Source organism: Diplotaxodon limnothrissa, linkage group LG12 (assembly GCF_057381915.1).
Source record: "Diplotaxodon limnothrissa isolate DT_005_m linkage group LG12, D_limnothrissa_male_GT1.1, whole genome shotgun sequence".
NCBI lineage: Eukaryota > Metazoa > Chordata > Actinopteri > Cichliformes > Cichlidae > Diplotaxodon > Diplotaxodon limnothrissa.
In genome coordinates, this window is record NC_140607.1 from 33,310,029 (window position 1) to 33,324,991 (window position 14,963).

General features: G+C 43.1%; 1 protein-coding gene across 2 annotated transcripts in view; it reads left to right on the forward strand.

Moving 5' to 3' along the window:
- The first annotated feature begins 4,208 nt into the window (after nucleotides 1–4,208).
- The window catches only part of znrf3 (zinc and ring finger 3), a 67,151-nt gene continuing 56,396 nt past the window's right edge, over nucleotides 4,209–14,963 (forward strand). For both annotated transcript variants that reach the window (XM_085367497.1, XM_085367498.1), the window contains exon 1: nucleotides 4,209–4,592. In XM_085367497.1, the coding sequence (XP_085223623.1) occupies nucleotides 4,362–4,592 (231 nt within the window). In that variant the 5' untranslated portion in view covers nucleotides 4,209–4,361. The remainder of the gene's footprint in view (nucleotides 4,593–14,963) is intronic.

Below are 14,963 nucleotides of genomic sequence, written 5' to 3' on the forward strand. Positions count from 1 at the left end.
TGTTCGTTGTGTTATTTAAAATAGTAACATAGACAAACTTCAGACAGGAGTACCCAGAGATTGCACTCAAAACCTCACTAGTAACCATGTAAAGCATCTTAAGGCCTGAGAAGAAATCGACCCCAGTGAGTACATAATATTTGTTGTAATCTAAGAGACTATTTTCAACAAAATACAGTCCTTTCTTGTCCTTTTTTGTTAGCTGTTCCGGCACCTACACTACCTCTGGAAAGACACACAAAAGCCTCTGCCTCGTGAAATAAATTGGTGTAAATCTCCAGTGAATCCTCAGTGTCTCCGTGGCATTTTGAGAATTAGGCTGCCCATGTATCACCAAAGACAGAGATTAGCCTACAGAAGGCGAGCCACCTTTCCACATAGCTCTTATTACCTTTTATCCTCTGGTTTCACAATAAAAGTCAGACTGTAAGTCTACAAGAAAATGACCTTACGTGTTACTGGTTGTATGAAATCAGTATTTTCTTTATGGTGTCAGTTGCTCAACTTAAAATGTGTTTTAACACAGAATAATGTTTTTTGTGAAATGTAGTCCTTATTGGACTTTAAAAAAAAAAAAGAAGATGAAGAAAAGCAGCATTTTCTTATGTTGGGGCTACTCAGACCTAATCCTCACTCAAAACACCAAGATGGCGGCTGGCGATTGTCTGTCTTTTATGTACAGTCTATGTTTAAATTGTATTAGTGAGGGGCCTGAGCATATGTGTCATGATCCCCAAAGAAGGACCTCTTGGCATTGTTGCATTATTTCCACATTGCCACTTTAACTTCATCATGAAACCTCATTTGTTTTGGCAAGCAGTCCATAAATAATGTTTTCAAAGGACTCAAAGGAGTCTCCATCATCCCACCCTCGGTGCTGGTATTTTTCCCCAACTGTCCCCTCAACTTATAATTCGTTGCAGATCGTTTCATGAGAGTTTCCCACTGTGGTTTGTTCAGTGACGTCATTGCAAACATGCAGCATACTGCGAGCCTGTTGGAGTCAGTAGTCATCCTCGTACTGGGGAAATCATAATCTGGGGGGCAGTGGGGCCCCCTAATTGCTTTGTGTAATAATACGCTGCAGCGATGCACTCTTCTGGGATCCATGAATGTAAATGCTCCCCCTCCTCATCATCTCCTTTCTTCATTAAAACATAACGTCAGCACTGTACCAACAAAGGGACAATTCACAGAGGCTGGAAGCCTGGTGCATGTGCACAAATGTTCCCTTTGGGTATTATTAGTAACCTGTGCTCTTGTGTATTTCATATTTATTTATTTATCCAGCCAAGTCAATTAAAGCCAAATTCTTATCAACAATGGCATGCTTGCAGGGGGGGAGTGGATGGGAAAACTAAGCTGTACAAAATAAACAACAGTTGTTCTTTTGCATCGGTGTTGATATAAAAAAATACAGTCTTCATGAATTACATTATGTGTATGACACTGACATTTATCCCAAAAAATGCACATCTGCGTTGTGTAAAATTGGGCAGCATCAAAAGAATGCAAAATAAATGGAGAAAATCAATCATTATTTATTTATATTTATGATCAACAGAGTAAATATTTAGTCTGACAATGCTGCAAGCATTTCCAAAACCCCCAAATGAGGTGGACTTACAGTTCAAAAATCACCAGCCCTCCCCCCCAAAGCATCAAATCCTTAAAATGTTAATTACAGTCAAAACACTTTCTTCAGCTTCAGTTTTGTTTACACCACAGAGTCAGAAGAGGAGAAGATAAAGAGTGTTTGAAAAGACAAGAGAGGAAAGTGCTGTGTGGCTTTGTAATTTCACATGAAACATCTTAAATCAGCCGAAGGATCCCACAGAAATCCCCCAACTGAATAGCTCACAGAGAGAGATGGGACAGTAATGCACAGAGCTGAGCCAGCCATCACTACTCAGAGCCGTTCTCATCCTCAGCACTCACTCAGCCTAAACAAGCAGACAGCTGATTCTTCTCAGGGTGGCCCGAGTTTAGACACTGGTGCAGATAGACCGGAGCGTCAGGAGAGGATCCGCAGCTGCTGCCGAATCTCCGAAATGTGACAATTTTTCCGCATACCGCTGAAGCAATAATCAATTTAACAAATTCAGACTATCGACCGTATATCCTTTAAATATTCTGGAAGATAAAATCTAAATGACAGGAAACTAAAAATGGAGTTTAAGCATTAAAAAGTTGCTGTGGATTGAAATCTTACAGCATCCAGCAGAGGGCAGACTTGCAATAAAAGAGGAATAAGCCCTTTAGTGAGTAATTGGATCACTGTAACTCTTCTCCTAATGCATTTTGTGGTCCTTTAGTAAGCTGATAAGGTAAATCTAATAAAATTTTGATCATTATGCCTGCAGGCAGTGCTTTCAAATTCCCATCAGTTATGTATTTATTCGGTCAAATGTGCCCGAGTTTCATTTCTGTTTAAGAGTGAGAGAAAAAGGAGAGTGTCACAAGGCAAATACGGCACATGTGGTGTGGATCAGGATTCATAAAACTGAGGGGTGTCCAATCTGATCTGTAAATTATTGTCATGCTGAAGGCGCTGAAGAACTTCTTAAGTCTTGGCTTTGAATTGCCACCCCCACACCCTCCTCTCCCCTCCTTTCTTTTTTTTTTTTTTGAGTCCAAACACATGTTGACCATCACGCTTTCCTTTCTTTCTTCCACAGGCGACTGCATTCTTGACCTGAAAAGTCCTCACAGTTGGTTTTCATAATCACACTGCCACACAGCTGACAGCAAGATGAAACCTTGTTTTCTACGCTTTTTGGGATATTAATCACTGTGCAGAGCTCTTACATTTTCTGCAAGAGGCCAGTGTGGTGAAACTACTGCAGACTAGTCTCTCCAGAGCAGAATCAGTCTTTTTTTCATTATTGTTCTTTAATATTTTGAGAGGAGAAAAAAAATGGGCTAGCTTTCTGCTTCAAATATGAGGGAGCTTTACTAGACTATATTTTTTCTCGCAGCCTACATTAAAGACAGAACAATGCACGCACAGTACCATCATCACTTGCATGGTACCATGAGTGCTTTTCATGAATTGTTCAATTGCACAAAGATTCAAATTATGTTTTTTTTCCCTTCTAAGAATAAAAAGATTCTTATTCTCAGACACATAATGAAGCCTCACGGGCAGTGAAAGAAAAGGCAGCAGGCTGAAGATGTTCCCCAGGAGCTGGGCTGCAGGGAAATTTCACAATAGACCCTTTATTCCAGAGAGTGACTGAGTAATAATTCTTCTGCAGTAAATAACAGCAACAGTTTGTATAAAAGAGAAGTGCAGTGGACACATTTTAAAGATTAGGTTACAAAACCGACCTTTCTTAATAAATGCACAATGTATCATAAAGGCTGAATCACTACTGTAGCTTTTTTACAAAAGTCAAAATACAAAAACCACCACTTTTAAGACTGGTGCACAGTTAAATGAGTTCAAGTGAGCTGCAATGAGATGAGCTGTTCATGAAAGGTTTGGATAGATAGCTATATCAAGCTAGCTTCCATATAGGTACTTCATAAAATACTATGTATATTTTTATTCAAATTTCCTTATATTTGATTGATCTGAAGCTAAAAAGTGATGGCAGACTTACTTTGGGCGTCATACTGAGAAACTACTTCTTATTAACAAACACTGTTACCTGTAAGGTAAGCGCATTTGAACATAATTGGAAAATTAGCCCTGTTAAATCACGAAACGTCCTGAAGAGGGTAGTGTTTGTTTTAAGGTGGCACGACGGCTGAAAACTGATTTAACCGAGGACTCCGAACTAAGAAAAACGCCACCAGGCAGCCACGGAATGCTAATGGGAATAAATATACGGACTGTAATTCGTATTTAACTCGAGTGACTCAAATAACTTTGAAATTTAACCTGAAACAACAACAAGTGCCTCTTTCAGTGCGCAGTGAAGTCAATGGTGCCTCCTTAACAGAGTGCTGGCACTTCGGAAAGGGGAGTGCAAAGGAGAGGGTCAGAACGAGTGGTGGGTGGGGATAGAGCCCTTTTGGGAGAGAGAAAGAAAAAACTAAAAAAAAAAAAAATCACGTGTTTAGAGATCAAAGGAGATCCGCTTTGTAGAGGAGGAGGAGGAGGGTGAGAAAAAAGAGGGAGAGAGAGGGAGGGAGCGAGAGAGCAAGGGAGAGAGGCAGCGTTTGCAGGCAATGTAATTGACAAGGCTCGCAGTGGTGAAATAAACACGCTTCAGCCAAGGCTCAGTTTTTTATTGCACAATTTTGACTCTTGACGCATCGCCCGCACAGCGCACAGACCTGATTTCGATTATTTTCACCCGATTAATTCATCCGTGTGAAATTATGTCCCGATCGGCGCAGATCCAGCCGGCAAGATGATGATTTTACCAAGGAGAGGCTCAGATCGTGTGCCCGACTCGGTGGTCTTGGTGATCTTGGTGGTCGCCGCTTCTCTTGGTACCGTCTTCGCCAAGGATACAGCCTTTGTGGAAGTGGTTCTGTTCGAGTCCAGTCCCAATGGAGATTATACTACTTACACGACTGGCTTGCAAGGACGGTTCTCCAAAGCAGGAGCCACTATCAGCGCGGAGGGGGAGATCGTTCAAGTACGTGCAAAGTGTCCTTTTTCTTACTGGGGGGGATGACAAGCGGCGGTCCCGAGCAACGCTACCGGGACCCGGGCTGTAATTTAACCAAGCTGCCCTCCTAGAAACTTTTTCCGCTGGGACTTAGGGGTGCTGACAAGAGTTGTACATGGTGTGTGTGTGTGTGCGGGCAGTGTGTGTGAGGATGGTAACGAAGCTTGCAAGCATATGCGGTCACAAGATGGCTCCTATCTTGTGGAATTCATTCACAGGGAAAACATGCTCTTGCAAGTTATTTTGTTGATGTCTGGAGCTCACTTGAACGCGCCTTACATTCAGTCGCTCTCACTCTGAAACACACGCATTTCGGAGCAGTTTTCTTAAATAGCTACAACCCTACCACCGCCTCCACAAAGTTTGCAAACTCGTAGCGAGCAGGCGTTACGCATTTCGCAAGGGCCACTATTAAAACACTACGAAGCCACTATTTGTGCGTATTTAGCACTTTGTCCGTGTCAGAGCTGAGCCGCGTTTTTATATTAGCTTTAAAACCACCCAAAGCAAGTTTTAATAGTGGAATAGGTCTGCTTTTATTGACCGGACCAACGTGTAAAATAACCCCACGTCCCGCCGTGGTGCAGCCGTCACCACTACATTTGTAGTGGCACGTTTTTGGATAAGGCTCACTTGTAACTATTTCAAGGCTCCGGAAACACAAATAAATAAGAATAGAGTGCGTAGTAGTCGTGGAAGAAGCATCCCGGTTCCATCTTTAATTTCCTGGCCTCAGACATGACAAGTGCACTTGGCTGGAGCTGGCTATGCTTGGACCAACTCTGTGTGGGAGTCGCTAAAATATGAAGCTTCTCTTAAGTGCCAGAAGGATGTATTTGATGTTTTATTATTCTTGCCTAATGTGCTTGGACACTGTTTTTAAGAGTTTGGGTTCTGGTTATGTGCAAAAGCTTTGATGTTTAATGTTATATTTCCTAACCTCTAACATGTCCTGGATCAGGGGGTGCACAGCTCTTTGTGGGCGATTCAAAGCCACTCAAATGTAAAGCAGTTTTTGAATGGCCTGTGTCCTCTCTTTGAAGCTTGATGCAGTAACTGGGAGATGTTTGTAAAAGCCAGAGTGCAGCAAATGCCCCCATATGAAGGCAATGTGCATAAAGTTTGTCAGCAGTTGCATTGTGATCAGAGACATCATTTCAATATGGGTGTCAGTGAGCTCATCAGTAACCCGGAAGCCACAGCAATAATCATTCCTGACCATTTGTTTTTGCAGGGTATAGGACAGGTCGTGGTGGATCTGAGGCTTAATCAGGTTCAGCCTCAGTTGTGTTGTTGCATTGCCGTCATGCTCTCCAGTCAGCCAGACAGCTAGTAGCACCCTGCAGCCACCCCTCACTTCTCTGCAACAGTGTAGTCAGCTACTCTGCAGCATCTTTTGAGTGCACATTTTTGCTTCCCCCCCCTAAAAAAAACATAGGCTCTTATTTTGAAATAAACACGATATGTGGAGATCAAAGGCAGGGATACTCAGCACACAAATGGGCCCTGTTTATACACAGTGATGGCCATTTGGCGCCACTCGGTAACCACACAGAATTGTCGGACCTCAGCTTTACATTGAAAACCACATCTATTTAGGTTTGCTTTCTTTGCTAACATGGCCTCTGACCACTTAGAGACAGCTTATATTTTGTCAGGCTATAATGAGGGGCAGTTTGTCCGGCCCGAGCACGTCTTGAATTTCCTATTTTACCAAAGATTTATGTAAGTTGAAACTGACAATGAATGACAATCATACATCGTGAGGAGTATAATTTAAAACTAGTATCCAATTTCCTACTTTTGAATTCTATACTTGTAAAATAACATTGCAGGAATGTGTTGGGAAATTTCTGTGGTGTTGTTTTACACTGGAATTGGGTTAAACTCAAATATTTAGGTTCTTGTCTCTGGTGATGTCGGCAGCCGTTGCACTTGTCCACTTTCAAGGCTTTCGAGTTCAGCGAATAAGAAGCTCGCTTAAGTCTTCCTGAGGTTTGTGGAGCCCTCTGGTCCTCTGTTTGATCAGAACCCTGAGGGGTTTGCGCTACCTTAATTGTGTGTGTATAATAGCGGTCAGACCTCAGCAGGTATGGGTTCAGATTCCGGGGAAAAGTGGGGGGGCCTTGGCAACACTCTTGAGCAAAGACCCAACCGCGATCACCACTCGTACGCTCCGGACTCTCGTTTTGCTAATTCCCTAAAGCTAACACCCCCGCTGATCTGACTGAAGAGTGCAGAAAACAGTGGCACACGCTCCTGGGGCCAAAAATAATAAATTAAGTTAATTTGCTTCTTGCGCTCTTCTAAAAGGGGGGAAGCATGATGACGCATATCTGGCCACAGTGCCAAACCCCAGGCTTCCCAAGGCAGCTCCCTAATTGCTACAGTTCAGCTCCATAATAGCAAAGTAATCAATGTCTCCTTAAATCTGTGTGTGTGTGTGTGTGTGTGTGTGTGTGTGTGTGTGTGTGTGTGTGTGTGTGTCTGTCAACAGGCGTGACAACTTTAAGAGTGTATTTACAGCATCAACTCAACTTGGGTTCTAGGCAACCAGAGCACAGGTAGTTAATGGTTTTCACCTATTGTCCCAGATGAAAATACTTGCCTTATAGGCTACTATAATGAAGGAAAATGAGCAATTAATTAAATGGGGGAAAGCCCAATTTGGATCACCTGCGATTGAACTACTGAATATTCGATTTCTTGTTTTGCAGTCTTGCTGTACTTTTCCACGGGTTAGCGGCAGCTCAGACTTCGGTTAAACCTTTAATGCAGGGCATTGACGGCACAACCAAATCATTCCCTGGTTGATTCAAGTAGGTGCGTTTCTCACACTGGCAGCAGATCCTGCTTCTGCATTTACCGATAGTTTGATTTCAGAAGCCTAAACACTCAGTTAGGCTTCTCATCGCTGTGCTGTTTTCATTCTGATCGCTGTTGACAGCACTCGCACGGCATTTCTGATTAGAATGGATTTAATACGAAGGGAAACGCCATCTGCTGCTCATCACTCTTTATTGTCTCTCAAACGCCAAATCATCTTTCCTGTAGCGAGATGAGCTTCGATGCACTGCATGAGTTCACATCTGCCTCTGATTTCCAGCGGGCCCGTGCTGTCAGCATGTGAGTGAAGAGCTGAGGCAGGGACGTGGCAGGGGCATGCAGGGGACCAGATGGAACTCATAGTGTCATCGGCCAGAACCAGAGGGAATAACGTGGCTCTTGCCTGCTTTCTCTCAGAGGGGACACAGAGCATCCCCTGAATCCCACGTCCAGAAGCACCCAGAACCCCATTTGCCTTTGGGCTTCATCTCCATGCATATGAACACTGCGACTTCTTTCAAGGTGGCAGTTTTGGGGGGGGGTTTGTTTTTTGTCTTGTGCAGGGGTAAAGTGGTGGTTTCAACGAAGACAACGATGAGCTTAAATACTGGAGCTCCTACCTTGGAGCTGGCAGGAGTTGTGTCGCGCTGCATTTAGACTATAATGAGAGCTTTAGTGGTTTAAGGAATCCAGCGCGCTTTCTCGCCACAGCCTGGAAACCCCAAGAGGCCATAATGGGCCGGTCCCAGACGGTAGGTGCCAGGGACCGGGCCACTCCCAGCGCCAAAGCAACAGTAGCAGTACACAAATGCTGGTTTAAAAGGTTAAAAGTGCTGCTCCCTACTTTTTTCCATTTATTGGCTTGGCGGTTGCAGCTGTATTTTAAGTGCTATCGTCTCTTAACCGCCACCCTGTTTCACTTTCATGTCCCAGCCAAAGTAATTTGAGGCTGCGTTTCTCCCCTTTTTGGAATAGAACAGACTAAACTGTTTTTCTCTTTCTCTTGCTTAACACCCCCCTCTTATATGCACAAACTCATCCCACACCTTTGCGCTGGTCTTTTTGATGCATCCGCTGACTTCGAGTTGAAGCTCAGGTGAACTGGGCTGATATTGAATTGCGCTGCCCCTGGATCTTAGTTTCAGACCGTTCCCCACCTCTGTGTCCCACTTATCCTTGCTCCAGTGGCAGCCTGATGATTAGGATACAGAAAGTCAGTTCATTCTTGAAATAAATCTCAGGGTTGCATTTACTTCCCTAAAGTCAAAACATAACTAAAAATTCCTTTATCGTCTAATGTCTTTAAATTTGGCTGAAAAACAGCTCAAATGATAGATTTCCATGTCTCCCCCCCCCCCCCCCCCCCCCCAACTTCTGAGGACACCAACCTGCTAACATCTGACATTTTTACTTCCCAATTGCTTGATATAGCAAAACATTTCTGTCAGATCCAATAATAGTAATTTCAAAGAAGTGTGTGCCAAATGGTAATGATTACTTTTAGTCAATATTGAGATGTCTGTCAATCTTGAAATGCCTGACTTCCTGTTTTGATCACGTAGTACTTGTCCAAACTTCTTTCAACTCAGAAATGCTGCTTCTCCAACCCTCAACTGTTGTTTTTCTCACCTGCCGCTGGCTCTGTTGCTCTGTCTTATCTTCCTGCGCTTGCCTCTCCGAGCCTCACATTTCCACCGAATGCACAGCTCCACCTGGAACAAGTGCATGTTGGTACTGGTGGCCCCAGTAGCTATGTTAGTTTCCACTGGGCTGAATGGCTGAGCTTATCTTTGATGTTCAACTCCAAGAGAGATTAGCAGTCAGCGTGATGCTTGCGGCTGCCTCCTCTCCAGCATCCATCCTCTTCCAGAGTAACTTTGTTCACCCGAGTCAGTCCTCTCCTGACATGAGCTCAGACATGCAATCAATAGATTGCATGTCTGAGCTCACTTGTATGAAATTCTTGCATATGTCCTCTGTATTGCAGTTGAGTGATGAGGAAATATTTATTCATATTTCCCCCAAGGTTATGATTTTTCTTTGATGCTGCCTGTCTTAAGTGAGGGTTTTTCAACCCCACATTTGTGACAAGTTAAAGATGAAGAGAAGTCCTGAGTAGAGTTTTCACTTTCTGAATAACCCCTGGCGTGTTAGCCTGGTCTTTGATGAAATGGTGCTGAAAGGCCCAGTTCATCCTCTCTGCCCACATTTTTATCTACTGACACAGAGGGTCTCCAAAACAAAGGCTAAAGGGTCGAGGGTTATGAAATGACAATGCTCACAGTAGCTCATCCAGGCAGAGGCATGCTTTGTTGTCGGCAAGGAATGTGCTGACTAACTGTGGAAGGCCACAATGCCACTCGCCCCTTTTGTTGTACTTTTTTTTTTTTTTTTTTTTTTTTGCCAGTGAAGGTAGCTGTGCAAAGAGTTTCACTCTTAGCCCTGCACTCCGTCTTCTTTTCATCCTTCCTAAGTATATTTACTGTCATTGTTCCCTCACTCGTCTTGTTTGTCTTTCATGAAAGGAGAAGTCTTATCTCAGATCTTTCCGACTCATCCAAGTTCAAGAACACCGGGTTCAAAGTTCTTTCTTTTGTGTACATCATTATATAATGACGAGCCTCATGTGTAAGAACAAAAACACTTGCACACAATGGTGCTATTAATATGTGAAGATCCTGCCCTTTTGTGATCCATAGTTCTGTCAGGACCTCTATAGTCTAAAGGAGATTGTTATTTCAATTTGCAGACATTTATATTTACCAACATGACTCCATTTATGGGAGGACAGAGCATACAGGGAACGCATAGGGTGGCGGAGCAGATGTCAAAGGCGACAGATATGAACCTGCTTAAGGCATTAAAAGGAGGTGCTGGGGTGCATGTGGGTTGCAATGTAGCTTGCAGATGCAAAGCAAAACAAACAGACAGAATGAAGCAAATAAATGCACCTTATGTGACATTTACCCACCGGGTGTATAGAAGGATATCAGCTGACTGTTCAGCTTATACAAGCTGACACTGAGATCAGCTGCTCTGACAGAGTTGCAGTTAAGCTCGACTTTGTGGCCTAGCTGAACTAACTCTGCTCGATTTTAATTTCTGTATGGTTCAGTGAAGCAGAAACATGTTTTGCGTGTCAGATCAACCTCGGTTTTTGCACCATATTAATGTTGTGAATGCTCCCCCTGACAGCCTGTATATGAGAAATTCCCCCCAAAGGTCATGTACAGGGGTGCCATATGGGGATAAATCCATTTCAGGTGGAAGCTCTGACCTCATTATGTTCATCTATACCCTCCCATCGTAGACCACTGTGAGGCTCCTTTTGTGTCTGCAGGTAGTTGTTCCAGTAATGAGGACGATGCAGGCTGTAACACAATGAGGTCAGAGGTATGATGGATTGGTCTCGCTTGGTCAGATGTGAACAAGCTGGGTTATCTGTGTAAAGTTTTTTTTCTGGCACAGCACTGCATGTCTCTTGGCTCTGCAATGAATATATCACTGCATTTTCCCACCTCCTCCTTTTCCTGTTGCTAAACATGCGCCTTGGATTCTGAAGTGAAAAATTGACTCTATTTTTATATTGTCCCTGTTTCATGGGGATTCTGAAGGTATTGGGGACACAGGGTTTTCTGCTATATGTTGCCTGTAATGTTTGCTGAAGGACTATCCCCAGGAAAACTCATTTTCATTTAAGATGAATCACTTTTTCTGTAGTTGTAAGAGTAAATTCTTTGCCAACGTAAAACAGATTTATCTCCTGAAATCCCAAAGGGTCAGGTGAATTTTTTCCATTTTATGAATCTGCAAATGTAGAATCTTCACTGACAAACTATGCCAATAAAAGCTCCTTGGTACAGCCTAGGGCCTCTGCTTCTTCTCTTCGATCCCTGCCGGCAGCTCAGGCCACGCAGCAGCTCTGTCCAGCCCTTGGACCCTGAACAGGGCTGATCAGGGAGGGGCCTGCGGGGCTGGGTGAATAGCTGCCGGGAGTCATGCTGCGGGTGTAAACCACATGAATGTGCCGCCTGAGCAGATAGGATCAGGCGAGGCAGGGAGGCCTGGGAGGCCACGATGCTCGGCGCAGCACCGCGTGCTAACATCAAAGGCAGTGCGGAGGTGGGGGTGGAGGGGAGGCGGAGAGAGGAAGAGAGCGAGCGAGGGCTGGGCCAAACTCTTCAAAGGCCTCTCTGACTAATGCCGGGCCTGATATGTGTCGCCACAAAACCGAGTGATGATGCAATTGCAGGCCCCCGAGCTAAATCCGCTCCCATACAAATAAAGATGGAGGTGTTCCCTTGCACAAGCACGGTGAGAAAAATACTTTGAGTGTTTGACTGAAGCCTGAGCACCTTGCAGGTGAAGGTGTTGGGTCACCCTCTGACACTGCTGCTGGATGAATCCCAGTGGGGGGAAAAAGGAACAGGAAATGGATTTAGTGTGATTTCAGTGGATGGGTACATGCACGGGGCGTTTCTAAAGTATACAACAGGTGAAACAGAGTTGACTTTGTTCTTTGTAAAGTTTATACAGGTCTTGTGTTTACATGTGTGAGATAGCGTGTACTTCTCTTCTAATGTGCATGACTACAGATCCCTTCAAAATGCCCCCATGATAATCAGGCTGATAACTCATTGACAGCTCTCATGACAGTTGCGGAGCACACGCTGCTGGAGAGTATCTCCGTTGTTGACAGCGCACAACAGTAATTTGCTGTTGTTGATTCAGTATGCCAGAGGTTATTTGCATGCCTCCGATTGAAGTTATCTTTTCCTCGTCCTTGTTTTGCGAGTGCATGTTCCCTTTGAAGTTAAATTAGTACTAAACAGCTGCACTTTATTTCATTTGAAGTCCAGCCTTTTAATTCCTCCATCCTGGGGTCGGTTTCACAAGTCAGGACTGCAGCACAAAGCCTTTGTTGCTGGTTAGAAAAAAAGAGGCTTCAGCATTTTTGGCAATGAAGGCTGTAATGCTGCAGCTCAAGGCTATTGCAGCAAATTGCTAATATACTTACATGGAGGGTGGAAAAAACTGAATTTGTATCAAAGCTTTCCTTTATTGCTACAAATGGCAGTTCATTTCTGATTTTTTTTTTTTTTTTTTTTTTTCCTCCCAGAAACTGATTTTTAAAATATTCTCTAACCCAAAGACATATGGTGTTCTGCTTTTCATTCTAACCTGTTGTTTTACTGGTGTTCCAGCAGTTAAAATGCTCAGTTACACTGGAAATGTTCCTTATGTGGTCAGCACATCATCAGTGAAAGCCTCATTAGCAAAATAGCCAGCAGTTTCACATAATTGTATCCACACTGAGACTTTTGTGCTGCTGGGAGAGCGAGGGGCAGAAAGCGTGGCGAACCACTGTGAGTTATAGATTGCGTTGGCCCTGTTTCAGTGTCAGTTTGCAGGTGCCATTGCCTCTAAAGTGCTGCTGTTAGGTGGATACTGCAATTGAACCTCACGCTGGGGAAGAAGTGCTGTCTAAGTCTTTCAGCCATTATTGGAAGGCTTACATGGTATATCCAATACTACATGTTAGATATTCTGTCCAAGCCAATATTATACAAAATGTTATGGGAACTCTGTAGAGGAAAGCTGTATTTTTATAATGCAGTACTATCAGTCATGATTTTCTTCACTAATATCAGTGTAGATATTTTAAAATGAGTTTTTATTTCAACAACATTGCACTAGAGGTATATTTTGATGAACGAGACGCCTGATCTGTAATTAAATACATTAAAACATCGTCATGATCAGTTTGGCTAATAGATGCGACTTTTTATGCCATGCAAATTTTTTCTGCATTACTCCAGACCCCACCCTTCCCCACCACCTGTACCCCCCAGGCTCAGCATGAGCCTGAGGTTTATGAAAAGGTTAGGATAATTACTCCTGGCCAGCTGTGTCCATATCTTTCTCCTTGCAATCCATCTGTTCACCTTTCATTGTTCTTGCATATTACTGTCAGGAAAAATGTCAAGACTTTCTCCCTTTTTTTTTTTTTTTTTTTTTTTTTTTTAAAGCATATGCCACAGCTTACAGCTCGCTAAATAAGCAAAATAAAATGGAGGACATCATTATTGTTGTCAGTATGCTTTCTCTATTTCACAACTTCTCTTGTATTTATCTAGATTCATCCTTGTGTCACGCATCATTGTAAAAGCTGCTCTTCCCATTTTTAGCAATTTCATAAAAGGCCAAGGAGATATGCTTTGTTTCCCCCTTCTCCCCTGACACTGTATGGGCACTTTGTTCAAACACACTTGGCTCACTAATGACAGCGTGTCCTCGGACATGTCAAGGAAATCTAGATTCTCAGAATTCTGTTTTAAGAGAAAGGAGAGATGGAGTGGGAGAGGATGGGAATGACAGAAAAAGACAGGCCAATACAGCCCTTTGCTATTCTGTCTGCATCCCACAGGCATGTGACATAGTCAAATTGTCACCCCCAGGGTGACATGCATCCCACAGGCATTTCGAAGTAAACACATCTCAGGGAATGTGGCCTCGCCATATTGGAAGCATCTTTTTAGCTCTCATATAATGAATGCAGGAGGATCTGAAGGTTGTATTATTTATGCATAAGAAAAAGCTCTGATACTTTTATGATCTAAAAGTAATGATGCTTGTGATCTGAGCATCATTGCAGGAGTAGTTTGACACATTGGGAATGGATGAGAGGATCAACAAAACATCACTGTCATTTTTATACTGTCACTTTATACAAAAAAAACCCAAACAAGGCAAATGACACCAAATTTGTTTTTAATGCACTTTTTTTAGGTGCTGCGAACTTTATGCAATAATTTCAGTTTTTTCACAGAAGTTGTAAACTAAATAAAACTTTCAGATGTTCCCATTGTCTTTATTATGAAGCATGCCCTGTAGCCTAATAAAAGATACATAAATGTGAAAATTATTATGGAAATGTTGCAGTCTGATGGCTGGAGTAAGATTAGGTGAGACCCATTTGGCATTATTTTTGTTTTAAACCTAACTAAGTTGGCAAGCTGAGGGCTCTTATTAAAGCAATCATCTAAAGGCTATTCTATAACATGCTAATGAATGGTCATAGTGCACAGTCAGTAATGTGTTGGCGGGAAAAAAAACAGCAACATGAGGCCAGACTGGGTTTATTAGCTCAGACTTCCACACCAGAGCTCACAGCGTATAATGTTGCCAAGACAAGGCCGGGAGTCCAAGATACTACATTGGGTGGATGTTGTATGACCAGCAATCTCAACATAAACAAAAATATAGGAGCTGCTACCTTATGGTGCTTTTGAGGGGTAGCGAGTGGGTACATGTATGCTTCAGTAATAACCCTTTTTGTGATATTAGATGTGCAGTTATGTTGTCTCGACTCGCTGTCGAGCACTCAGGGCTTTTGTGCTTGCAAGAGCCACACTTGTCTGTCCTAATCTTAATTAGCTTCAAACCAAAGCATCCGGTCTCAAAGGCGGTGAGGGTTGTTAAATTCAGAAAATATGAATCCATTAACATTAA